The sequence below is a fragment of the Schistocerca americana genome, chromosome 5 (assembly GCF_021461395.2).
Source record: "Schistocerca americana isolate TAMUIC-IGC-003095 chromosome 5, iqSchAmer2.1, whole genome shotgun sequence".
Lineage (NCBI taxonomy): Eukaryota > Metazoa > Arthropoda > Insecta > Orthoptera > Acrididae > Schistocerca > Schistocerca americana.
Window position 1 is genome coordinate 363,034,691 of NC_060123.1, and position 27,897 is coordinate 363,062,587.

Genomic DNA, 27,897 nt, shown 5'->3' on the forward strand with positions numbered 1-27,897 from the left:
TAATTGTAGCGAAGGAGAAGTGGTTTCTTAATTACAAATTTGCCTTCAGTTGTTCAAGAAATCAGCAATAGTGTACCTCACAAAGCATAGACTGAGCCCACATCACAGAATGCATGACAGACTCCTCACTTGAGATTGTGATTGATCAAGAATCGCCGCTACACTCTTATCCGTTGCTGCCAGTTTTCTACAAGTCTGGTCTCCCCTCGTAGACAGAAACAAATACTGTTCCTTGGAACCTTATTTCGTGCATGATTAACGAGACCTCCTTCGGCATCGGGAAAGTTTCGAATAGTGTAAGCGTTGAAGCATGATCCGGTCGATTTTGTGTCAAATTCTTCGCGCTCGCGTAGCCTGGCGAACAGATCAGTGCCTGCGGTATGTGCCGGTTCTCAATTACTTTGAAAAGATAGAAAAGGCTGAGGAGTACAGAAATTGTGGTATCGCCCAGAGATAGCGGTGCCACGGCAAAGTCGACAACGCAAATCGATACTACAGACATCAGCGAGGGCTCACTGTAATCCGCGATGACGTATGGGAGCTACTCCAGAAGACCACACCTCCCTCTTAGCAACAGCAGCGCACTCACACTGAGGTCAGTATAGTGCTCAGCATACGGATTTCAGCCAGCTTAGTGACCCCGCCTACAGCAATCAACATCAGAGCACAAGACCGACGTGATTGTTAAAGTTTCTGATTGATTTGTTCATTTAAATGTTGAACATAGTATCTCAAGAAAACAGCTTCTTACGTAGTTCTTCAAGTGATGCTTTGCTAGCCCATGATACACTACGTGATCAAAAGTATCCGGACACCTGGCTGAAAATGACTTACAAGTTCGTGGCGCCCTCCATCGGTAATGTTGGAATTCAATATGGTGTTCGCCCACCCTTAGCCTTGATGACAGCTTCCACTCTCTCAATCGCGTACTGGAAGGTTTCCTTGGGAATGGCAGCCCATTCTTCACGGACTGTTGCGCTGAGGGGAGGTAACGAGTCAGTCTGTGAAGCTTGGCACGAAGTCGGCGTTCCAAATCATCCCAAAGGTGATCCATAGGATTCAGTTCAGGACTCTCAGCAGGCCAGTCCATTACAAGGATGTTGTTGTCGTGTAACATCTCCGCCACAGGCCGTGGATTATGAACAGGTGTACGATCGTGTTGATAGAAGCAATCACCATCCCCGAATTGCTCTCCAACAGAGGGGAGCAAGAAGGTGCTTAAAACATCAATGTAGGCCAATGCTGTGATACTGCCACGGAAAATAACAAAGGGTGCAAACCCCCTCAATGAAAAACACGACTACACCATAACACCACCGCCTCCGAATTTTACTGTTGGCGCTATACACGCAGATGACGTTCACCGGGCATTCGCCATACCCACACCCTGCCATCGGATCGCCACATTGTGTACCGTGATTCGTCACACCACACAGCGTTCTTCCACTGTTCAATCGTCCAATCGCTCCTTACACCAAGCGCGGCGTCGTTTGGCATTTACGGGCGTGATGTGTGGCTTATGAGCAGCCGCTTGACCATGAAATCCAAGTTTTCCCACCTCCCGCCTAATATTATAGACTTGCAGTGGATCCTGATGCAATTTGGAATTCCGGTGTGAGGGTCAGGATAGATGTCTGCCTATTACACATCACGACCCTCTTCAACTGTGGGCGGTATCTGTCACTCAACAGACGGAATCGGCCTGTACGCTTTTGTGCTGTACGTATCCCTTCACGTTTCCACTTCACTGTCGCATCGGAAACAGTGGACCTAGGGATATTTATGAGTATGGAAATCTCGCGTACTGACGTATGACACAAGTGATACCCAATCACCTGACCACGTTCGAAGTCTGTGAGTTCCGCTGAGCGCCCTACTCTGCTCTCTCACGATGTCTAATGACAACTGAGATCGCTGATATGGAGTACCTGGCAGTAGGTCGTACCACAATGCACCTAATATGAAAAACGTATGTTTTTGGGGGTGTCCGGGTACTTTTGATCACATAGTGTAGTTGTGAATTATCGAGTACTCCTGTGGCAATGAAGTATGACAAAGTTAAGTAAGTCTTTTACTCATTAATGTAGTATAGTGAACTAGTACTTCAAGTGCTCTAGTCTGAAGTACCACCTCACCGACTGATCAAAGAACACATAGCTGACACCGCACGAAAGTAGTTGCGCATGGTCACAGCAGAAACAGTGTCGATGATGACTGTCTAACCGTAGTGTGAGCTGTTGTTATTGTGAATGGCCTAGAGAATCATGCGGATCTGAGAAGTGAAATGAACAGAATGCCGTTGCTGTAACAGATCTTCGTAACATGAACTGAAAGCAGGTAAGAGCTCCAGTCAAACCAACATACTGAAGAGAATGAAATACTACAAACCAAAAACTTACACCTAACTTCAAGGTGTCGGTTCTAAATGCACCGATAAATTATGTGATTTTGGCCTCGAGGGAAAAAAATATACATAATACAAGCATGCATCAGTTGCACTATGAGTGTTGTTCAATTCGACAACCAGCTGCTGTGCTACATCATGAAGGATAATGCCAATCTTCCGACCAATTCTTGAATAATACCCGACAGTGAGCTATGGTCATATTTTTTCAGTAAAACAGATGTGTAACCCTCGAGGAAAATTTTCAGACATCGTTCAAAATCTGCCCTATTGCGTTAAAACAAATGCACAAAAATACGCAAGGAGACACGTGAGACGTATTGCTAAGTTTCCGAGAGTGTATATCCCAAGACAAGTCAAAAAACATATCACTTCCTCCCACATAAATATCACGTAAGACCAAGAAAGTGAAATCTGTGGTATTCTGGATTTAATCGAGGCGTAACGGCTGTCATTTTTCCCAAACTCTGAATGGCATACGAAGGAAATGAAGTTTATTAGAACAAAAAGTAACCTCCGCAATCACATGTGATGTAGTGATGTAGACTCAAATTTATGAAAAGCAAATATTTTACTCCACATTATTTATAAGAAATCCAACACAGGATTTAGGGACAGAATTACATAGTTTAGTATGATAAATAGCACCCAGTTGCTGCATTCCGAACGTTTAATTTCACGCCAGGAAATTCGTGGATACTCTGGCTTCATGATATTTCTATTTGAGTGCACGATTTGCGTGTACAAATTGCTAGAGGCCCGTTCGATGGACGACACATGAGGTGGACGCGCAGAAAACGGTAGCTGCGGTACCTGATTGCGTATGACGGAGATCTCCACATTTTTCATTATCTCTGTGGTGAACTAATGACATTTGCAGTTGTCTGAAAGACGGCCAGTGCTGCTAGCTCTAAGACCTCCATTATGTCGCATTTGTTGTTAAAATAGCCTTCAACACGTAGGAACCGATGTTGTGCGTCACAGCAAATGAAGAACAAAACGTCCTCATTTTTCTAACGTGATTAGGGAAACTCAAAGGACTTGAACAACTGTTCTGTTGAATGCAAATCTATACCTATACCTATATAATCTGCAGGACACCTTACAGTGTGTGGCAGAGGGTACTTCTGGTATCAATAACATTTCCCCCACTTCCCTGTTCCGTTTACGAATGGCATTTGGGATTAATGATTGGCGGTAAAGCTACGTATCACATCTCATTTCTCATTTTCTCGTCATGATCATTTCGCCATCTGTATCTGGGAGAATTACTATGTTGCTCGACTCTTCTTGGAACAAAAGTCCTTCAAATTTCAACAGTAAACAACTACGTGATACACAACACCTCTCTTGCAATGCCTGCCCTTGGAGTCTGTTGAGCGTCTAAGTAACGCCGTCCCTCCTTGACGAAGCGCGACCCTTTTTTCGATCTTCTCCATCCCTATTGGCATCCTAATTGGCAAGTGTCCCAGACTGATGAACAGTACTCAAGGTTCGGTCGAACAAGTGTTTTGTAAGCCACTTAACTCACGTATGAATCAAATTTCCTTAAGATTTTCCCAATGAATCTCATTCTATCGTCTGTTTTCCTACCGTATGTTTAATGTTGTGTTTCCACTGTATTTCGCTCCGGATGGTTATTCCTAGACTATTTTACGGTAGTTACTGTTTTCGGTGATCTGTCGCCTGTATAATCGAACATTAAAGGATCCTCTCGCCCATTTATGGGCAATGCGTTACATTTATTTGCGTTAACGATCAACTGGCAGTACCTGCACCGATCGTCGATTCTCTGCGGGTCTTCTTGCATTTGCAACCTTACTCGGTGGGATTCATTCGAGCTATGACTTCTGATTGTTGTGTAATAACTAGGAATTGACCCAATATATTCATGGATAACATTTACGAGCGACATTGTGTGTTTCTTTATGTAGACCCATAGGAACATATTCTAATCGGTGAAGTGATGACAGTTCGTGATTAACTAGGTATTCCTCATTGAATAAGGTTGAGCCACGCCAACTGTTACTCTGCAGCGTTCTCCCGGTACAATATGACAAAGCATTATTTACACAAGAAGGTGCAACTTAAATTACTTTAGCCGTGGCTGCCCTAGTTTTCAAATTACCTGCATAGAACCTTTTGTCATCTGCAATTCTTTGTCCCACACATGATCGATTAGTAGCTCTAATATGTTAAACCTGATGTTTGCTCGTGCAAGCAGAAGAGAGTTTGATGGTTATAATATTACGAATGACATTTAACATACATAACTTGCACTTCAATAAACCCTGAAACATATGAATTTCCATACTTTCATTTAGTTATAAACAGATTTACCTCTTTCCCTGTTTTTGTGAGTAAATTGAATACATATAGAGACGGACCTGCTATTCTGTTACGAAAGGCCTATAAATTCTCACTAGTTATGTACTGGAGTAGCGGGGAGCATACTAGTTATTGTACAATGCAGCCAGAACCCATGAGCAAAATGACCGTACGGTGAAGGCTTAACCGACCTCTTTGAAACACTTGCAGCGGTTCATCGAGATTTCGTGTTTCTAGGGACACTGGTTTAGACCGCGCGTTGTTACGTCAGTCATCGATTTCTCCTATAAACAGGATGACGTTTAGACGTGTACAGAAAAATAAAAGACGCACAGAAATGCTGAAATGAATCGAACAGTTATGTACAACTTTTAACGGAAAACTAATATTTACAGAGCTAACCCTCCTTTTCGGTTGCACATAAACTACTAATAAGAAGAATATAAAACTAACTAATTCATACATCCATTATAAAGATTTCATTAGGTTGATTTGTCTAAACGAAGTAAGTTGATCTCAAAGTACGAAGACAGTTATGGTGGTGAACGAAGTTAAAGAGGTTTATAGCTCTGGGAACATTGTCCTTCAAGAACTACTTAGTGAATCTATAAACCGAACGCTGTCGAGTAAATATGGCACTGTGACAAACTTTCCCTTGTAGGTATTAGCCGCCTCATGTCATCACAAACCGGGAAGGCTCCCTTACGGCTCTCTGTTTGGTGATCCGTGCGTAACTGTCTCCAAATGATAATGGTTGACTATACCGTTTGTCCAACAAGGAAAATAGAGGAGGAATTTCCGCTTCAAATTACCTGTCCTTTCTCCAGGATACGTTCCCGTACGCATCGAAAAGTCATTGCACATCCCTTTCCTTATCTACACATTTTGGGTAGTGTACTCAGGTGACAAAAGTCATGAGATACCTTCTTTTTCACGTCGTGGCATGTACTCAACAAGTCGTTCAAAGTTCCCTGCAGGAATAATTCAGTCATGCTACCTCTATGGCCATCAATAATTGAGAAAGTGCTGCAGGTTCAGGATTTCATTCACGAACTGACTTCTCGTATATGTCCCATAATGTTAGATGGGATTCATGCTGGACGATCTAGATGGCCAGATCATTCGCTGAAACTGTCCACAATGTTCTTCAAACTAATAGCAAACATTGTGTCCCCGAGACTCTGCGCATTGTCATCCATAAAAATTCCATCGTTGTCTGGAAACACGAAGTCCACGAATGGTTGCAAATGAAGTAGCCGAACATAACCATTTTAGGTCAGTCGGACCTAAGGACCCACTCCACTCCGCGTAAACACAGCCCACAGCATTATGGAGCCACCACCATCTTGCGCAGTGCCAACATCGGAATTTATCTCACCAAGCCACGATTTCAGTCGTCTAGCGTCCAATCGATACGCTCACGAACCCAGGAGAGACGTTGCAGGCGATATCATACTGTTAGCAAAGGGACTCACGGCGGTCGTCTGATGCCATGGCCCATTAACACCAAATTTCACCGCACTGTCCTAAGGAATACGTTCGTCATACGTAAAACGTTATCCGCCCCGGTAGCTGAGTGGTCAGCGTGACAGACTGTCAATCCTAAGGGCCCGGGTTCGATTCCCGGGTGGGTCGGAGATTTTCTCCGCTCAGGGACTGGGTGTTGTGTTGTCTTGTCCTAATCATTATCATTTCATCCCCATCGACGCGCAGGTCGCCGAAGTGGCGCCAAATCGAAAGACCTGCACCAGGCGAACGGTCTACCCGACGGGAGGCCCTAGCCACACGACATTTCCATTTTCCAAAATGTTTTTTTTTGCTCTTATTTCTCGAAGTGTTGTTAGTCTGTTAGCACTGACAACTCTAGAAAACGAAGCTGCTCCCGATCGTTAAGAGAAGGCCGTCGGCCACTGAGTTGTTCCTGGTGAGAGGTAACGCCTGAAATTCGGCGTTCTCAGCACACTTTTCATACTGTGGCGTTTGGAATATTGAATGCCGTAACGATTTCCAAAATGGAATGTCCCATGCGTCTAGCTCAACTTACCATTCCGCGTTCAAGGTCTGTTAATTCCGGTCGTGCGGCCGTAACCACATCGGAAACCTTTTCACGTGAATCTCCTGAGTACAAATGACAGCTCCCCCACGCATTGCCCTTTTATACCTTGTGTACCGTGACACTGCCTCCATTTGTATACGGGCATATCGCTACCCCATGACTCGTCACCTCAGTCTATAAGGACAGCGATAAACCTTTAGTCCTAATGTTACTATTCCAGACAGAAGTAGCTGTACAGAGCATAAGGTAGGCCTTTTGGTTTGTTGTTACAGCTGATCGTCGAGATCAACGCGCAGGTGGCGCTGTTCCGCGACCTGCTGATCCACATCGGACAGCCGAGGGACTGCCCCGAGCTCAGGGAGAAGATTCGCAAGCTGCGTCGCACCTGCGTGGACGCCTGCCGGCACACCTGCCAGCTGTTGCTGCCACAGGTCCGCAGGTGAGATGTACACTCTATTTATGTTGGTACTCCTGTCATTAAACTGGGACAACTGTTCTGTGTGCCTATCTTTCTATCTGCACTCAACCACATTAGCAATAATCGATACAATTCAGCTACGCGTTTTGAGAGACAATGCTCTCCCCATCAAGTTGTTGACATTCAGTTTGCGGCGTTGATTAAAAAAAATAAAATGAAAATAAAACTCATTACACTATGGGGCCTCGTCTGACTTAATATCGTACACTTCACAGTCGTACCTCGGGCATAACAAATTACCTCTGGTTACCAGGCACTGCTAATTCCCGCATATGAAGGAGGCACAACCTGCTGCGCAGTTTTGGTGACTGAAGTGGATGATTTTATGTAAGAAAAGAATCCATTGTCTAAATTTGTGTTCCATATTATTTTACTTTATTTTTCATTCTAAGACAAAAAATCTACGCACCACGAAGGAATTATCCGAATGACACATAAATCAGTATATGTGATGTACACGTACAGACAAATAAATGAAATGTCAGAAAAATTGATTCAAGAGAATGGGCTTCAGAAAATGAGCGAGCCAATAACGCGTCGGTCCACCTTGTGCAAACACTTGTGTCCCTTATGTAAACACTTATAGTCTTGGCAGTGATTGATGGAATAGTTGGACGACCTCCTGAGAGATATTGTGCCACAAATTCTATCCAGTTGGCGCTTTAGATGGTCAAAATCCCAAGATTGTTGGAGGGCTCTGCCCCTAACGGTCCAGATGTTCTCAGTTGGGAAGAGATCCTACCTTGCTGGCAAAGGCAGGGTTCGGCAAGCACGAAGGCAACAAAACGGGACGTAGAATATCGTTGACCTACCGATGCGCTGTGGCAGCGTATCGGATGTCAACCAAAGGTGTCCTGTTATGAAAAGAAATGGCCTCGAATATTACTGACTGAAGCAGATCCTGGTAATTGCGACACAATTAACATTGAAAAACGATTCCTGAATGAAACTCATTGCCTGCTCTTGGCATTATTCAAAATATCTTATTTGCGCTGAAAATTTAATCATTTGCATATTCAAATAGGTAGTACACCTAACGCCAATTTGGCGTTTCTTGCCTGCTGCCTTCATAGCGTTGCACCTGTAATGGCTAGTTTATATATATAAAATACATCGTTGTAAGTCGGTCTAGTACACTTTCATCTACGGCTACATCTATAAAGTCACCAGTCGGTGTCTAGTGTTGGACACTTCGTACTACTGTCTGATCCTCCTCTTCTCTATTCCATTCGCGAATTGCGCGTGGAAAGAGTAATTGTCGGTAGACCTTAGTATTAATTGTAATGCCTCGAATTTTCTGGTTGTGGTCACCTCATGAGACGCACTGGAGTTTGCTCAGCATCTCTGTAATGCTTTCGTGCTGACTAATCGACCCAGCCACCAAACTCACAGCTCTTCGTTGGATCTTCTCTAACTCTTCTATTAGTCCTTCCTGCTAAGGGTCCCAGAGTGATGAGCAATACTCAAAAATAGGTCGAACAAGTTTTTTGTAAGCTACTTCATTCGTGGATGAGTTACATATTCTTCCTGTGGCTAGCATCGCGTTTTCCTACTGCAGGATGGGACAAATAAAAGTGTCCCTGGTTCGTGGATACGATGGGACGTGAATGTATGCATATGACCACACCCTGAGACGCACACACCACATGTACGCCAGCCACCACCAGCTCGGAGGGTATTGCAGGGTGGGTCAGTGTGAGCGGAGTAGTGCAAAGGGGACGATGGTACTCGCACAGGAGTAGCGGGTGTTCGTTGCCGAAAGTTACGTGACAACAGATTTGTGGAAACGATGTAGTCAGCTATTTGCTGAGAAGTTTCGTGGCGACAAAGTGCCAGCAAAGAGTGCCATGCAATGCTTAGTACGAAAATCGCGCCGGACAGGGTTTTGAACGAGTCAAAAAACATTCCGAAACGTGCCGGCACACCAGAAGATATGATTCCAGTTCACCAGATAATGCTTCAGACTCTCACCAGTCAGTCCGAGACCGACATATCACGTCGATAACACGAACGAATACCCCACCTGGACCTGCACATGCATCCCTACAGAGTGTCTGTTCAATAATTCAAAAACAGTCTTAATCGCATTTATTATTATTATTATTATTATACCGCCAACGGTTTCAACCCGACGTAGGTCTGGGCGTTTACATCATTGATCACTGCTGGTGGTGTTACTCCTGTCTACATAACGGCAGGAAAATAGATAGTTGCCAACGGTGTAAACGCCCAGAAGATGACCCCAACGTCGGGTTGAAACCGTTGGCGGTATAATAATAATAATAATAATAATATAATAAATGCGATTAAGACTGTTTTTGAATTATTGATTAATCATACTAATCCCTGCTTCTCTCCAAAACCATGTTGTCCAAAAAACGAGTGTCTGTTGTTCATGCATTAAAACCAGCAGATCCTCCTGAGCGGCTCCAGTTTTGTGAATGGCTGTTACCTGAGATAACAATGAATGGCGTGGACATGGATCTGTTCTTTATGTCTGATAAAGCCCGTTTTCACCTGACTGGTTGTGTCACTCACAGAATCACAGGCTCTGGGCAGCGGAAATTCCACATAACTTCCACGAAACGCCATTGTATGATTGGGATTTGGTGTGCTGTGTCTGTACTCCGTATTGCTGATCTCACCTTCTTTGGTTCAAAATGGCTCTGAGCACTATGGGACTTAACTTCTAAGGTCATCAGTCCCCTAGAACTTAGAACTACTTAAACCTAACTAACCTAAGGACATCACACTCACCTTCTTTCATAAGACGCTGACTTCCGGGCGTTACATTTCCAACATTTTGAAACCATTTGTGGCAACCTATACGGAAAAGGAAACGACCTGCAGTTACTTCCAACAGGAAGGAGCAACTGTCCATACTGCTGGCCGAACCTTGGAGCAATTTTACACAATCTTCACACTTGACGTATCCGTTGTTAGCAGAGGTCAGTCTCGTCGCGGCCCTAGCTGGCAACCCAGGTCACCCTGACCTGTCAGCGACCGATTACCTTCTGTGGAGAGCCCTTAAGCCTAAGCTGTATCTTAATACAGCTCATAATCTTCAAGAACTGCAGCAGAACATTTCAGATGAGATTTCAGAATTCAAGCAGTCCAACTTCGATTCGCTTTCAGCAGCTTGCTGACTAGGGCCAAAAGTGCCGAGAGATGACCTTTCAACATTTGCTATAGTCCAGTTACTACCGTATTTCCTTTTATCTGCCGTGTTTCTTGTACCCTGGAACTCAATTCTCCGGTCCACTTTTATTTGCCCTTCCCTGTATTTGTTTTACGTGGCATCCCACTGAAGGTCCTGTGTATTTTATGGTACATACTGTTTCTAGTAATTTTCCATCGACAGTGTAATTGTGCAGTTTGGATTTCTTTTCCTATGTACGAGCGATTACATATATTTATGTTCATCAATCCTGCCCAGGTCTTCCTGCGACTCACTAGTCTTCTCATTTTGTTACCTTCTGATAGACAACCACATCATGGAGCTTTAAATTATTTATGTAGATCATAAACAATAACAGACCTACCACAATTATCTTTACATCTGTTAGTGTTATTCTGTTGAGAGCTAGGTGCTGAGTTCTATCTGAAAGAAAGCCCAAATCAACCTTGAGATATTCGTTCTCCAAAACCCTCTTAACACATGAGTGTAAATCATGCTCCTTATTTCTACAACAGTTTGACATCACCAGTCTAGGCCTCTAATTATGTGTTCCTCTCCTGTGACCATTCTTGAATGCGGGACTGACTTGTGGTTTTCCCTACGCGAGGCATCCGTCTCCGTTCGAGCGATCTACGATAAACTGTTCCTAGAGGGTGACCAAGTATTTTTGCATAATCACTGTAGAATCTTACAGGTATCTCATCTGGTCCAGATCCCTTTCCACTATAAGCGATTGTGGTTGCGCCAAAATAGCGACTGTGGCGTATACAGGGCATAAACTATACTTGTTTACAACGTGCGACAGATGTACTGGGCTTAATAGCCCAGTCCAAAGGAGACCAAAAGTGTCAAATATAGGAAGTAATTCGTACATTCGCAAATTTCTGTACAGTGTTACGAGGGAGTGCCATGAACAATATACTAAAAATCCGGAACGATATGGGATGACTCTATTCTCTTATGCACGTTTTCTTTAACAATTCGGAAAGCCTAGTCTCTAGCGAAAACGTATCCCAGTACAAAATTAAGGTAATTAAATTTCCTACAAAAATTCATTTTACCTCTAGTAACGATAGCACGGGTGCAGAGAGCGAGAGAAAATATTAAAAATGTCACGCATCGGGCGTTCTCTGTAGCTTAGGTGGTTCTTCTAGGCCAATTTGAGTTAAAAAAATGGGTCAAATGGCTCTGAGCACTATGGGACTTAACATCTGTGGTCATCAGACCTCTAGAACTTAGAACTACTTAAACCTAAGGATTCGAACCTGCGACCGTAGCAGTCGCGCGGTTCCGGACTGAGCGCCTAGAACCGCTAGACCACCGCGGCCGGCAATTTTAGTTTCCCCACTTGGTGGACCACAAGTGTCCTATGATATGTCAGATTGTTCGTGTCGATTTCCTCTACACCACTTTGCTATGTAGTAAACAATTATTGCTTACACTCTGTACAGACACTATAGAGTCACTGCTTGTGTTTATCTGGTAGTAGTTTCAGTATGCTCCAATCTTACTGCTATTTGAATTTTTTATATAAACTTTTATTTGGACCCACGCTCAATGTTGGTAAAATAGTCTTGGTACACAATGCCTTCTCAGGCTTTTCTAGAGTAAACCCGTCAAGATCATAAAGGTTCTAATTTCCATCTTCCTTCTAATTGTAAAATAGTAGGCCAACAGTGGGGTATTCATCGAGAGATGGGTGTTAAACGACGAAATTTGTCAATAGGCATAATTTTATTTGTCATTCCTACTGCAAAACATTGTCCCTAGGACGAAAAATTGAAATAAGTAGCTTATTCGAAAAGTAGTGTGTTGGCCTCAAAATGGCTCTGAGCACTATAGGACTTAACATCTAAGGTCATCAGTCCCCTGGAATCTAATGACATCACACACATCCATGCGCGAGGCAGGATTCGAGCCTGCAACCGTAGCTCTCAGGCGGTTCCAGACTGAACCGCCTAGAACCGCTCGGTCACACAGGCCTGCGTGTTGGCCTCAGTTCGAGGTTCTTTGAAATGATTATTTTTATGCATGAAAATAATAGTTTGCTTCAAGCTGATCGGTCGGCTGCAGTCCGACGTCCTTTTCTTCAGATAACTCGGAGGATTGATTTTTTTTTCATGACCGAAGTTTTCTGTTTTTGTTGCACATGAATATCAAAGCACTTTTTCATAATTCTGAACACTGCAGCTTTTGACACTGAGTGAGTTTCACGGCTAGAGTACTTTCTTGACGATATGACTTTTGCGATCTTCGACGGTCATTTTCGGCACGACTTACTGATTTTAACGTTACATTACAGCAGCGGGAGCCGTACTCAGAGCCTGTGACACAGTTATATACACTATGTGGTCAAAAGTATCCGGACAGCCCCAAAAACATACATTTTTCATATCAGGTGCATTTTTCTGCCACCTACTGCCAGGTACTCCATATAAGCGACCTCAGTAGTCATTAGAAGTCGTGAGAGAACAGAATGGGGCGCTTCGCGGAACTCACGGACATCGAACGTCGTCACGTGATTTTGTGTCACTCGTGTCATACGTCTGTACGCGAGATTTCCACACTCCTAAACATCCCTAGGTTCGCTGTTCCCGAAGTGATAGTGAAATGGAAACGAGCAGACACATACAGCACAAAAGCGTGCAGGCCAACCTCGTCTGTTGACTGACAGAGACCGCCGACAGACGATGAGGGCCGTAATGTGTAATAGGCAGTCATCTATCCAGACCATCACACAGGAATTCCAAACTGCATCAGGATCCACTGCAAGTACTATGAAAGTTAGGCGGGAGGTGAGAAAACTTGGATTTCATGGTCGAGCGGCTGCTCATAACCCACACATCACGCCGGTAAATCCTCCCTTGGTCTGAGGAGCGTAAACATTGGACGGGTGGACAGTGGAGAAACGTTGTGTGGAGTGACGAATCACGCTACACAATGTGGCGATCCGATGGCAGAGTGTGAGTATGGCGAATGCCCGGTGAACATCATCTGCCAACGTGTGTAGTGCCAACAGCAAAATTCGGAGGCGGTGGTGTTACGGTGTGGTCGTGTTTTTCGTGGAAGGGCCGGCACCCCTTGTTGTTCTGCGTGGCACTACATTGATGTTTTAAGCACCTTCTTGCTTCCCATTGTTGAAGAGCAATTCGGGGATGGCGACTGCATCTTTCAACACGATCCAGCACCTGTTCATAATGCACGGCCTGTGGCAGAGTGGTTACACGACAATAACATCCCTGTAATGGACTGGCCTGCAGAGAGTCCTGACCTTAATCCAATAGAACACCTTTGGGATGTTTTGGAACTCCGACTTCGTGCCAGGCCTCAACGACAGACATCGATACCTTTCCTCAGTGCAGCACTCCGTGAAGAATGGGCTATTATTGCCCAAGAAATCTTCCAGCACCTGATTGAACGTAAGCCTGCCAGAGTGAAGGCTGTCATCAGGGCTAAGGGTGGGCGAACACCATATTGAATTCCAGCATTGCCGATGGATGGCGCCACAAACTTGTAAGTCATTTTCAGCCAGGTGTCCGGATACTTTTGATCACATAGTGTATATAAAGTGACGAACAAAATCGTAACACCAAAAATTAATTAATGTAGAGCAATGAAATTTCGGGAATACATTTGCCTGGATAGCGTATTTAAGTGATAAACATTGCAAGATCATAGATTAATGGAAGTGAGAGGTAAGCCATTGCAAATGTCAAAACCTGGTACATTCATAACCAATGTAGCCACCAGAATGTTGAATGCAAGCATGCAAACGTGCATGCATTGCGTTGTACCGGTGCCGGATGTCAGTTTCTGGGATGAAGTTCCATGCCTGTTGCACTTGATTGGTCAGCACAGAGATGCTTAATGTTGATTGTGGATGACGCTCGTGTTGTCATCCGATAACGTCCCGTATGTGCTGCATTGGAGACAGATCTGATGATCGAGCAGCCCAAGTCAACATGTCGACGCTCTAGAGTGCATGTCGGGTTACAACAGCGGTACGTGGGCGAGTGTTGGAAAACATCCTCTGGATTTCTGGTCGTGAATGGAAGCACAACAGGCCCAAGCATCCGACTGACGTACAAAGGTGAGCTAGAGTGCGTGGGATACCAATAGAGTGCTCCTGCTGTCATGCGAAATCTCACTCTTGACCATAACCCTAGGTGTAGGTATAGTGCGTCTAGCACGCAGACTGGCTGGTTGCAGGCCGTCAACTGGCCTCGTTCTAACCTACACATGACCATCACGGGCAGAGACGTAGAATCAGTTTCTATCAGGAAACACAACAGACCTCCAGAGCTCTCGCTTGACACCAATGAAGTCGCAAATGGCGGTGGTTTGGGGTCTGTGGAATGCACGCTACAGGGCGTCTGGCTCGGAGCTGTCCTTGAAGTAACCGGTTTGTCACTGTGGTGCAGACTACTGCTAAAGTTGCTGTTGCAAATGCAGTACGATGCGCCACAGCCATACGCCGAACACAGTAGTCTTCCTTCTCGGTAGTACATTGTGGCCGTCCAGAGCCCGGTCTTCTTGCGCACGTACATTCCCGTGACCACCGTTGCCTGCAGTCATGTATAAATGGCTACATTTGTGCCACGTCACTCCGCAGTATCACAGAAGGAACGTGTAACTTCTCTCAGGCCTGTTACACAACCTTGAGGTGTTGACAATTGCGTGTTTGCCGCCTTAAAGGCATTCTTGACTCACTTCAACTCACCACATCCAGTCTCAGAGGTAACCAACTGTCACGATCGTTACGGCGTGTATTTAAAGCAAACCTTAGTTGGATCCACTCCTATGCGACTGGCACGATATGTAAATAGACGACATGTGGAAACATGCCTACCAACTTTTGTTTGTGTCACATAACTCCTTTTTGGTCTTGCCATTCTTCTTTGCGTCAGTGTATGAAAACCGGGTGTCCTTTCTAAAAGCCATCAAGTGCACCTTCTCTTACGTTTCGGCAGATTTTCTCAATGTGTAGCTGGATCCAGCCCAAACAAATACTGGAACTTCCTGACAGATTAAAACTGTATGCAAGACTGAGACTCGAACTCGTGACCTTTGCCTTTCGCGGAAAAGTGCTCTACCGCTTAGCAACCCAAGCACAATTCACGCCCCGTCCTCGTGCCTTTACTTTCGCCTGTACCTCGTCTCCTACCTTCGAAATCTCCAAACAAATACTGTTTGTGTGTAGTAACCTACATGATCTAATGATGCCTTTCTTTATGCGGGCAGTATGGGGTTTCGGACATGAATTTTCGCTTCAGTCTTCCCTAGTGAATTATTCCACCAATATTACTGCAACTTTGACTTTATATGTTATCTTTTGTTTGGATCCACGCTCTGTACTGGTAATATATTTGTGGTACACAATGCCTTCTCAAGCTTTTGGAACAACCACGTCGTGATCATCACAGCTGTAAATTCCAGCTTCTGTCCAATGGGAAACAGTGCATCGACACCAGGGTATTCCTCGGGAGATTGCTGACATGACTACTGCAAAAAAATCGTCCAGGTGTTGCGGTGTAACGACGTATTAGGTTTTCGTTTGATATATGACCATGTGCAGACTTCGTCACCTACGTCAGTTACAACCCACTTCAAAAATGATTCATATTCTTTTTAAATTGTCATAGAATGGTTCTTGAACGAAACTGTAAAACATCAGTTGAGTCGTGTGCAGAGAATTACATCACTTGGGCCAATTGGTTTTCGTAACTTTTTCGAATTTAAAGTTCGTTTGTTTCTCCTCAGAAAATTATATCGACACACGTTATCTTGATCTAATCGATATCAGAATCACACATTAAATAAACTTTTCAGATTCAAAGTTTCGGCCAACGCTGTCTGAATCAATAATCTTGTCAGATATATTATTAATCCGTTCACATAACTCTTCATAAATAAATCTTCAAGAGACGTGTTTCAACTTTAGTAGCATACACTATTTTATTAGCTTCCTACACATACAGATGTGAACTTGAGCGTTGACAGACAGTGACTAACATCTCAATAAGACTAAGCTCATTATGAGGTCATTGTTGTACAAAAAGAGTATAAAAATTCATTTTTAATTTTTAGAAACACGACGCAACAACTCGGTTCCAGGATCTTCTGTTGCTCCTTGGCTGTCGACCCGCGACGTATAGCGGCCAGCAATTTCCTCTCTGGTCGCGGCAACGAAGATGCTGTCCCCGTTCGTTGCGCCGATCTCTCCGTACATGAAACACATAAAAAAAATACAAAACTTTTAGATAATTCACATTTATTACAAATAATAAGAAAACACATAAACAAAAACTAAATTACTTATAGTCACCTGCAAACTGGGCTGACTTGGTGGATGGGTGACGTTTAATTTCGTCCCACTACATACCCCACCCACAAGCTCAGTTTGTCAGGTTTTAACCGAAATTAAAACTGTTCAATATACAATATTTAACTGTTAATACATTTTTCTCACATTTTACGTAACCTAGAGCCCTTGCTCTTAGATAGATTTAATCCTTTTAATACGATATTGTTGTGACTATTTGTCATTTACTCTTAATTGTGCTATTATGGTAATTCGTAGCCGAATATAGGGAGATTGCTCCTCTTCAGTTAATAGTTGCTAATAAATACTAATTTAGTACGTTTTTTAACGTTGTACATTAGGACAGAGCATTCAAATTGTGATAGATTAGTTATAGTTTCATTTATTTACTAGAGTTATTCTTTCCAAGAATGTATATTACTAATAAGTTTCTCACAATAACTAATAGTACTATTTACTTTACATCATTCTCTTCCCTAATGCCTTATTTATGCCTGAGGTCAAGAAGAAATCAAGCAAAACTCTCTTTAGAATCTCGGCACGGCTTTCTTTACCTTCGGACACCTTGTTGGGTAATGGCCATTTATTTATGAGAAACAAGCGAGAGAGCCCCGTTTGGTGTGTTCTATATTAACACTATTGCAAACCTCTATTAAAGGCACTCTGCTATGTTCTCGTGAGCCATATAGCTCTGGACGCCCATGGTCCCTAAAACTATTAACCATCCCCTTTGGTTCCTACTATCCGAGTAAATTTAAAATATGCAAAATTCCTTTTGACCTAAGAGCAAAATTTCCTCCATATAAATCCCCCTTTTGGTTATCTTTCTCTTTTTGAAGTACCAGTAGATTATTGTAGAACACATGTTTAAGCTTTCTGTCATTTATTTAAAATAACACGTAACTATCACGAAAAACTTCACATGAATAAACTATGAACGCTCTTCCGTGTGTAACATATACTAAATATTAACTTATTTAGGAATGAAGGGTTTCATTTGATCAACACTATATAATCCTTTAATTACACCTGATGAAGGTTCCATAAGAAGTAATGCTTTGGGATGTACAATCTTATGTACAACATATGGACCTTCAAAGATAAAGAAGAATTTTCTACATTCCTTACCGATCTTAGAACTTTTAGGATGAGACCGTACTAACACAAGATCTCCTACCTGAAATGAGGGTTCTATAGCCTGTTGATTATAACTTTTAATTCTCCGTTCGGCATTTTTTTCAATCTGTTCGCAAACTTTTTCGTCTGGAATATCTTGTTGTATCTCATTTACTGGTGGCCAAGGTAAAGCAGCTAGTAAAGGCTCACCTATAATTCGTTTGCCTAAAATTTCTATAGGTGATAATCCCGTCGTTAGGTGAGGCAATTCATTTAATATCTTTTCGAATTCAGGCATTAGTTTGGCCCACCGAGTATGTTTATGTGCACAATAAGTTCTACATAATCGTCCTAATTCTTTCATGACTCTTTCTACTAAATTACTTTGAGGGTGATATTTCGAAATTAAGATATGTTTGATTCCATATTGTCTTATCATATCTTGAAATCTTTGACTAATAAAGGCACTACCGTTGTCAGACATAAGTCGTTTAGGAATGCCCCAGTTAACAAAGTAATTTCGGGTGAGGCAGCGTATAACGCTTGCTGTATTCGCTCGTTTCAAAGTATACAGTTTCACATGTTTGGACCAACATTCCATTACAACAAACACATATGTTAATCCTCCTGAACTCCGAGGCAGAGGGCCGAAAAAATCTAATGATAGTAGATCCCACAAACCTCGAGGAATTACAGCATATAATTTACAACGCTTGGATTTGTTATTAACTTTAACCTTTTGACAGGTTTCACAAGCCCTAATAATACTTCTCACAATACGTGACATATTTTTGAAATAATAATACTTCATTAGATGTTTAATACATTTACGAATTCCAAAATGCCCGTAACCTTCATGAATATAAGTAATTAACTCGTCCACAACAGTTTTCGGAATGCAGATTTTCCATCTCTGGTGTTCCCTCTGTGCTTTCCAATACAACAAGTCGTTAAAATATAACCACACACCCCGGGTGTTAACTGCTTCGTCCCCATTATTAAGGTTTTGTATAATTCGTAGAATAACATTTTTCTTTCCTTTATGTAATACGGTAACCTACTACTTAGGACTCGTATTAGATGACTTTCAATTAATTTAGCACGGTTTAAATTCCATTCAAAATTATTCCTATAACCTCTCCACCGTTTAGAATATGGAGGAGGGGCTAACAACTCCAAAGTTAAGTGTTGTTGTTTTCGTCTTGACCAATAATTTTGTTTAAACTGCTTAACAAAATCATCCCAATCCCTGAATTCATTTCTATGCAGTACTGCCCATTCCGCAGCTTCTGCTTCTAAATGTCCTATTACAAATTGAATGCGTTTTTCATTACTCCATTTAGGAGATAATGATGTTTCAAAAGCTTTTATAAAGATTATAGGGTGCAGTTCGCCTCCTGGTTTGAATACAGGAAATCGACTTGCTACATTTGAATTTGTTGTTATGTCATCCAGACATTCTGCGAGAGAAATAGTCGGATTTTGTTTAGCTTGCAGAGACGGAGTTGCATCGGATTGGCTTGCCGTGATTGCCTTATTCATATTGTTGTCGTCCGTGCTAGCAAATTCGATGCGACTGTTGTCTCTGATTATGTTATTACCTCTGCTACCTGAAATGTTCTCGTTATTATCTAATTCCGATAACCGTTTAGTAATTTCCTGTATCCGCATTTCTGTATTGGATACGCGATTAGCTAATATCGATTCTTCACTGTGTTCACGATGTGAACGCTCTGTACCTTCGTCAATATTATTATCTTTGGCAGTCTCAAGGTTACTGCATATTTCAGTAATTAAAGATTTCATGTTTTCGATTTCAGTATGGTCCTTTTCTACTTGATGAGTTAATGTCTCTAATTCTACATTATCTATTGAAGAAATCTCTACAGGTTTGGTAGAGACCTCTTTAATAGATTCCAATAATTCTCTACGAACAGTTTCCGTTTGCATAGAAGGTTCATCTCGTAACATGTTATTATTTTTCTGTATTTCATTTACAACTAAGATATTGACACTATCTAGTCTGTCGGTTAAGTCAGTAATATCGTGTCGCATGCGAGCTTTTTCCTCGCGCGATTCCTGGATATGTTCTTCTAACCTTTTACAATTATCAGCAATCTTATTACTAAGTCCCACTAAATTTTCCTGCATTTCAACTTTAGAAGACTCTATTTTATCACTTAATTCTCGACTGGTTTCATTAAGATATTCCTGCAACCTGTCTGTTGATTTTGTTAGCTCCCCTTTAAGTCTAGCAGTATATTCCTCGTTAGACTGTTTTAATCTAGCCATAGATTCTTCGTTAGACTGTTTTAATTCCTCTTTTAATCTAGCAGTAGATTCTTCGTTAGATTGTTTCAATTTAGCGATCGCCCTAAAAAGGGCTCTCATGCTCCTATCGGACATAGATTGCTCTTCGTCTGACATTTCACTTCCCGACATTATTGTAAAATATTAACTATTTACACACGCAGACTTGGAATCAACAATCCTATAAAAGCACACTTCCTATATACAACACTCCACTTCCAACTTGAAACAAACTCACCGGACACTAATATTGTAATTTGTAGTTCTCGATGATTAGTGTGCTGCTATGGGCTGCAGATGTAACAGCCGTCGATGCAGCCGCTGAGATGCTGCGACCCCGCTTCCGCAACCGGCAGGACGCTGAGTCGAACACCGGAAACGTCGCTAGCTGCAACCACGCCCGGCACCGCCGTAGACAGGCGAAGCCCTCAGCAACACCTCTAATACCAGCCGGAGGAACGCCCCGCAGCTGACGTACTGGGCCTATTAGTTTAGGGAGAAAAAAGGTTGTCGGGGTTTGCAGCGTTCAGCTGCTGCCCAACAGATGCGCCTTCTCGTGGAACAACTGCGTGACCGTACTGCTTGGCTGCACTCCGTCAGATGCCCACACCCGCGAAGTCGCCGCTGGCTGGTGAAGGCTCCACGAAAACTCGCGTTGACTTCCGAAGGACCCTTGATGCTTTGTTTCGTACCTGTGTGCCTTAGTTGCACACAAGTCCTGTTTCTAAGGTCGCCACGGTGCGGTGTAACGACGTATTTAGGTTTTCGTTTGATATATGTATGACCATGTGCAGACTTCGTCACCTACGTCAGTTACAACCCACTTCAAAAATGATTCATATTCTTTTTAAATTGTCATAGAATGGTTCTTGAACGAAACTGTAAAACATCAGTTGAGTCGTGTGCAGAGAATTACATCACTTGGGCCAATTGGTTTTCGTAACTTTTTCGAATTTAAAGTTCGTTTGTTTCTCCTCAGAAAATTATATCGACACACGTTATCTTGATCTAATCGATATCAGAATCACACATTAAATAAACTTTTCAGATTCAAAGTTTCGGCCAACGCTGTCTGAATCAATAATCTTGTCAGATATATTATTAATCCGTTCACATAACTCTTCATAAATAAATCTTCAAGAGACGTGTTTCAACTTTAGTAGCATACACTATTTTATTAGCTTCCTACACATACAGATGTGAACTTGAGCGTTGACAGACAGTGACTAACATCTCAATAAGACTAAGCTCATTATGAGGTCATTGTTGTACAAAAAGAGTATAAAAATTCATTTTTAATTTTTAGAAACACGACGCAACAACTCGGTTCCAGGATCTTCTGTTGCTCCTTGGCTGTCGACCCGCGACGTATAGCGGCCAGCAATTTCCTCTCTGGTCGCGGCAACGAAGATGCTGTCCCCGTTCGTTGCGCCGATCTCTCCGTACATGAAACACATAAAAAAAATACAAAACTTTTAGATAATTCACATTTATTACAAATAATAAGAAAACACATAAACAAAAACTAAATTACTTATAGTCACCTGCAAACTGGGCTGACTTGGTGGATGGGTGACGTTTAATTTCGTCCCACTACAGTGTTTGCTCCTCCCTCCCGGAGACATTTATATACTTCACTAACACGGCACAAAAGAACAAAGATCAACATAAGGTGCTTCTGAATGGTACAACTGAAATGAGTGCTCCTAATCTGGTAATGTGGTATAAAAACAGGCCGTCGTGACCTGAGTCGTGGTGATGTAGTGACATAGGTCGTGACACAAGTCCATCATGTCATTGGCTAAATTATAACCGCGAAGACTATTGAGGTACCGCGTCCAGGGAAGGCCAGCATCGGACGGGCGAAGGATCCGAAAGCGACGCCTGCTATAGGTCAGAGCGTAAACAGCTGCGTTACGTTTTGTCTGCAGTAGTGTTTCCATAAGACGTGGTCCCTCGTCAGAAGTTTGAGTCCTCCCTCGGGCATAGGTGCGTGTGTTGTGCTTAACGTAAGTTAGTTTAAGATTGTGTGTAAGCCCAGAGACCGATGACCTCAGCAGTTTGTCCCATATGGATTTATGACGACAAGAAGTGGTTTATTAGATAAATGTAATATAATGCGCATACATAGGGGCAGAAATCCATTCCAGTACGATTATGCCATAGGTGGTAAATCATTGGAAGCGGTAACGACCGTAAAATACTTAGGAGTTACTATCCGGAGCGATCTGAAGTGGAATGATCACATAAAACAAATAGTGGGAAAAGCAGGCGCCAGGTTGAGATTCATAGGAAGAATTCTAAGAAAATGTGACTCATCGACGAAAGAAGTAGCTTACAAAACGCTTGTTCGTCCGATTCTTGAGTATTGCTCATCAGTATGGGACCCTTACCAGGTTGGATTAATAGAAGAGATAGACATGATCCAGCGAAAAGCAGCGCGATTCGTCATGGGGACATTTAGTCAGTGCTAGAGCGTTACTGAGATGCTGAACAAGCTCCAGTGGCGGACACTTCAAGAAAGGCGTTACGCAATACGTAGAGGTTTATTATCGAAATTACGAGAGAGCACATTCCGGGAAGAGATGGGCAACATATTACTACCGCCCACATATATCTCGCGTAATGATCACAACGAAAAGATCCGAGAAATTAGAGCAAATACGGAGACTTACAAGCAGTCGTTCTTCCCACGCACAATTCGTGAATGGAACAGGGAAGGGGGGATCAGATAGTGGTACAATAAGTACCCTCCGCCACACACCGTAAGGTGGCTCGCGGAGTATAGATGTAGATGGGCGCATGACTGGCTCCGGTGAAAGAGCGCCTGTGAGACTTGAGCAGACTACCCGCTAACCTTGAATGTTATGCCAGAAGCCGAAGTGCCGGGGATACGCCTATGCACGAGAGATATTCGGAAAGGAATTTCCGATCGGTCAAGAAATGGAAACCACTATGAAAATCTAATAAATCTTTGTACATATGCGTTCGACATTGTCTGTAGTATCCATTTCAGTTGCATCACTTCGCTTTTTTCAGTTCTGAGCATGGTAAACACAAAAAGATGTTTAGGAAGTAGTGTCTCCCGCCAAGTATGAAGTCCTGGTGAGAGATTTCGCCTGATGTTATGCAGCCCACATTACAGAAGTGTCATACGGTTCCTGCTTCGTTACAATTCTCGGTCGCAGTCTGCAGGGGCAATGAAAATGCTCCTGCAGCGTTTTCGATGGGAAGTTAATCACCCGCACTACAGCCGGTAATTGGCTCCCTCTGTGTTTCATCTCTGCTCACATTAACTACTGGCTATAAAGACAACATTTTCGCACAGACGACGAGTTATAGATGAGCGTAGAGAATTGACGGGAAGCACAGGCCTTATATGACGAGGGTATTGGAAAGTAGGTACAACGGTGCGACGGATGTCCTAGCTAGAGAGGCGACTATGTATAGAAGTAGCTGGAAGGTGGAGTCAACTGTCGCAAATAAAACATTTCAGATTTTCAATGTAGTTTCCATGTCGCGACTGATCGGAACTTACTTTCTGGACAAGCCTTGTGTACAGAACTGTTAATTTAAATATTTTCAACATTTCGCGGCCCTGTCAGCAACTGTATAAATATTAATTTTAGTTCTAAAAACTACCAGCCTCAGTTGCAAAGTTTACCTAGATTTACCTAGGTTTCAGTCGGGATAACACAACCTTCTTCAGGCTAAAACTACAAATCCATAAATTATCGTCAGACTGTAAGAACTTATCTCAAACTGCCTATCCCCCACTTCGCGCCCGCGATGCAGCAGCCACGATTGCTGTACTGGAACTCACCGTAGCGTCATGAGGCCCGCCTAGGCAGACACAATATCTTGAGCCTGCGCATAAACTGTGTGACGGGTACTGTTGGGACAAGACGCGAACCTATCTCCTGACCTTGAATTTACTAGTAAAGTGAAATAAAAGAAAGGTACAGCTGATGAAAAGGGCGTGTATACACTCCTGGAAATTGAAATAAGAACACCGTGAATTCATTGTCCCAGGAAGGGGAAACTTTATTGACACATTCCTGGGGTCAGATACATCACATGATCACACTGACAGAACCACAGGCACATAGACACAGGCAACAGAGCATGCACAATGTCGGCACTAGTACAGTGTATATCCACCTTTCGCAGCAATGCAGGCTGCTATTCTCACATGGAGACGATCGTAGAGATGCTGGATGTAGTCCTGTGGAACGGCTTGCCATGCCATTTCCACCTGGCGCCTCAGTTGGACCAGCGTTCGTGCTGGACGTGCAGACCGCGTGAGACGACGCTTCATCCAGTCCCAAACATGCTCAATGGGGGACAGATCCGGAGATCTTGCTGGCCAGGGTAGTTGACTTACACCTTCTAGAGCACGTTGGGTGGCACGGGATGCATGCGGACGTGCATTGTCCTGTTGGAACAGCAAGTTCCCTTGCCGGTCTAGGAATGGTAGAACGATGGGTTCGATGACGGTTTGGATGTACCGTGCACTATTCAGTGTCCCCTCGACGATCACCAGTGGTGTACGGCCAGTGTAGGAGATCGCTCCCCACACCATGATGGCGGGTGTTGGCCCTGTGTGCCTCGGTCGTATGCAGTCCTGATTGTGGCGCTCACCTGCACGGCGCCAAACACGCATACGACCATCATTGGCACCAAGGCAGAAGCGACTCTCATCGCTGAAGACGACACGTCTCCATTCGTCCCTCCATTCACGCCTGTCGCGACACCACTGGAGGCGGGCTGCACGATGTTGGGGCGTGAGCGGAAGACGGCCTATCGGTGTGCGGGACCGTAGCCCAGCTTCATGGAGACGGTTGCGAATGGTCCTCACCGATACCCCAGGAGCAACAGTGTCCCTAATTTGCTGGGAAGTGGCGGTGCGGTCCCCTACGGCACTGCGTAGGATCCTACGGTCTTGGCGTGCATCCGTGCGTCGCTGCGGTCCGGTCCCAGGTCGACGGGCACGTGCACCTTCCGCCGACCACTGGCGAAAACATCGATGTACTGTGGAGACCTCACGCCCCACGTGTTGAGCATTTCGGCGGTACGTCCACCCGGCCTCCCGCATGCCCACTATACGCCCTCGCTCAAAGTCCGTCAACTGCACATACGGTTCACGTCCACGCTGTCGCGGCATGCTACCAGTGTTAAAGACTGCGATGGAGCTCCGTATGCCACGGCAAACTGGCTGACACTGACGGCGGCGGTGCACAAATGCTGCGCAGCTAGCGCCATTCGACGGCCAACACCGCGGTTCCTGGTGTGTCCGCTGTGCCGTGCGTGTGATCATTGCTTGTACAGCCCTCTCGCAGTGTCCGGAGCAAGTATGGTGGGTCTGACACACCGGTGTCAATGTGTTCTTTTTTCCATTTCCAGGAGTGTATTATCCTGTGCAGAACGTACTTAGATCGACTGTCTTAACATTTATGAAGTACTCGTTGGTCATGATATCAGGAAGACATCACGTGCTTACAACGTATGGCCTGTCTAGGAAAATTGTGATGCTCTACTCTTCCTCCATGTATATCTTTCAGGGTTACTTTCCACCTTGACTTCTTTCTCACGGATTAAAATGAGCCTCTCCAGCGAACAGTGCTTGTGTAGTATCTCATGGAATGGCAGCACATTTGGCAAATGGACTGGCCTGTCCTTTCCGTGACATAAATCTCATCCAGAACGTGTCGGATGTGCATCGCAGCACATCCACATCAACCAACTACCAACCGGCAGTAACCAATCGCGCTAGCGGAGGAATGCATCATTTTACCACAACAACAGATTACCAGCCTTGTGACCAGCACGGGAGCACGTTCCATAGCACAAATAGCTGTCGATCACATACCCTATTACGAACCATGTACAGCCTTTTGTAGTGTCCAGCTAATTAACCACAGTAACTTTTGTGCTGCACTGTACGGTCCAAGTTACGGCGAGCTATGTTACTCAACTGTCGAGTAAAACACACACACACACATATATATACATATAGGGTGAGTCACCTATCGTTACCACTGGATATATTTCGTAAACCACATCAAATACTGACGAATCGATTCCACAGACAGAACGTGAGGAGAGGGGCTAGTGTAATTGGTTAATACAAACCATAAAAAAATGCACGGAAGTATGTTTTTTAACACAAACCTACGTTTTTTTTTAAATGGAACCCCGTTAATTTTATTTGCACATCTGAACATATAAACAAATACGTAATCAGTGCCGTTTGTTGCATTGTAAAATGTTAATTACATCCGGAGATATTGTAACCTAAAGTTGACGCTTGAGTACCACTCCTCCGCTGTTCGATCGTGTGTATCGGAGAGCAACGAATTACGTAGGGATCCAAAGGGAACGGTGATGGACCTTAGGTACAGAAGAGACACAGCACATTACGTCCACATGCTAACACCTTTTTATTGGTCTTTTTCACTGACGCACATGTACATTATCATGAGGGGTGAGGTACACGTACACACGTGGTTTCCGTTTTCAATTACGGAATGGAATAGAGTGTGTCCCGACATGTCAGGCCAATAGATATTCAATGTGGTGGCCATTATTTGCTGCACACAATTGCAGCCTCTGGCGTAATGAATGTCGTACACGCCGCAGTACATCTGGTGTAATGTCGCCGCAGGCTGCCACAATACGTTGTTTTACATCCTCTGGTGTTGTAGGCACATCACGGTACACATCCTCCTTTAACGTAGCTCACAGAAAGAAGTCCAGAGGTGTAAGATCAGGTGAACGGGCTGGCCAATTTATGCGTCCTCCACGTCCTATGAAACGCCCGGAAATACCAGGAAATACCAGGAAAGAATGTCCTGTCAACATCGGCTCTCAAGTGCATGTCTTAATTCTATGAGCATTTATTCACCTTCGATACTACGAAACCTATCTATTCTATTGAATAAGTGTTCAATCTCTTAAGCTATGCATTTTGGAGCCCATGTTCTCTAGGCTTCTTGCTTCGAACGATAGTTCGTGTCATATCACCTGAATACTGACCACTTGTCGTGAGACACCTAAAAACTGGCCGAGGAACAGAGTTCCAGCGTACAAAGAAACACAGCAGAGGAAATTAAATAGAGTATTAACCTGGCTATACCAGATGTTGAAAGTGACCAACTATCTCTTGGCACTTTTAGGCTCTGTTCACCAAGTTGCTAAAGGCGGATCGCAGCTGGACTGCTAGAATTGCTTTAATCCCATCCGAAATGTCCTGCTGCAGTTCTTGAAGACTATGAGGGTTGTTGCGGTATACCTTAGACTTAAGGGCGATCCACACAAAATAATCCATGCAAACCAGGTGACCTGGTTTGCCAAATTCGTCCGCGACCAGACTGATGTCTGCTAACAACTCTGGAAAGTGTGAAGATTATGCGATGTGCTCCAAGGTTCGGCCGGCTGTAAGGGCAGTTACTCCATCCTGGTGGGGTATGTTTATGTGCATACATTCACGTCCAATAGAATCCACTAGTCTGGGTTACTTTTATTTACCCATATATAAGGTTTCCTCTACATCCTGGGGTGTAAAACTTAAGAACGAATCATTTTCCGAACGACCGGATTATACATTGCTTGGCTAGTGGGCACTCTATGGATTTGGAGCAAACGATTCTAGCAAACAATGAATTAAAATTGAAGGAAAATTTATTAATCACGAATCTTGTTACCG

The 27,897-nt window shown here is 43.7% G+C and overlaps 1 protein-coding gene across 1 annotated transcript in view; it reads left to right on the forward strand.

Annotated features, from left to right (window-relative positions):
* The window catches only part of LOC124616385, a 160,305-nt gene that overhangs the window by 11,564 nt on the left and 120,844 nt on the right, over positions 1-27,897 (forward strand). Inside the window, exon 2 of the mRNA XM_047144690.1 lies at positions 7,061-7,227. Coding sequence (XP_047000646.1) covers positions 7,061-7,227 — 167 coding nt within the window. The remainder of the gene's footprint in view (positions 1-7,060; positions 7,228-27,897) is intronic.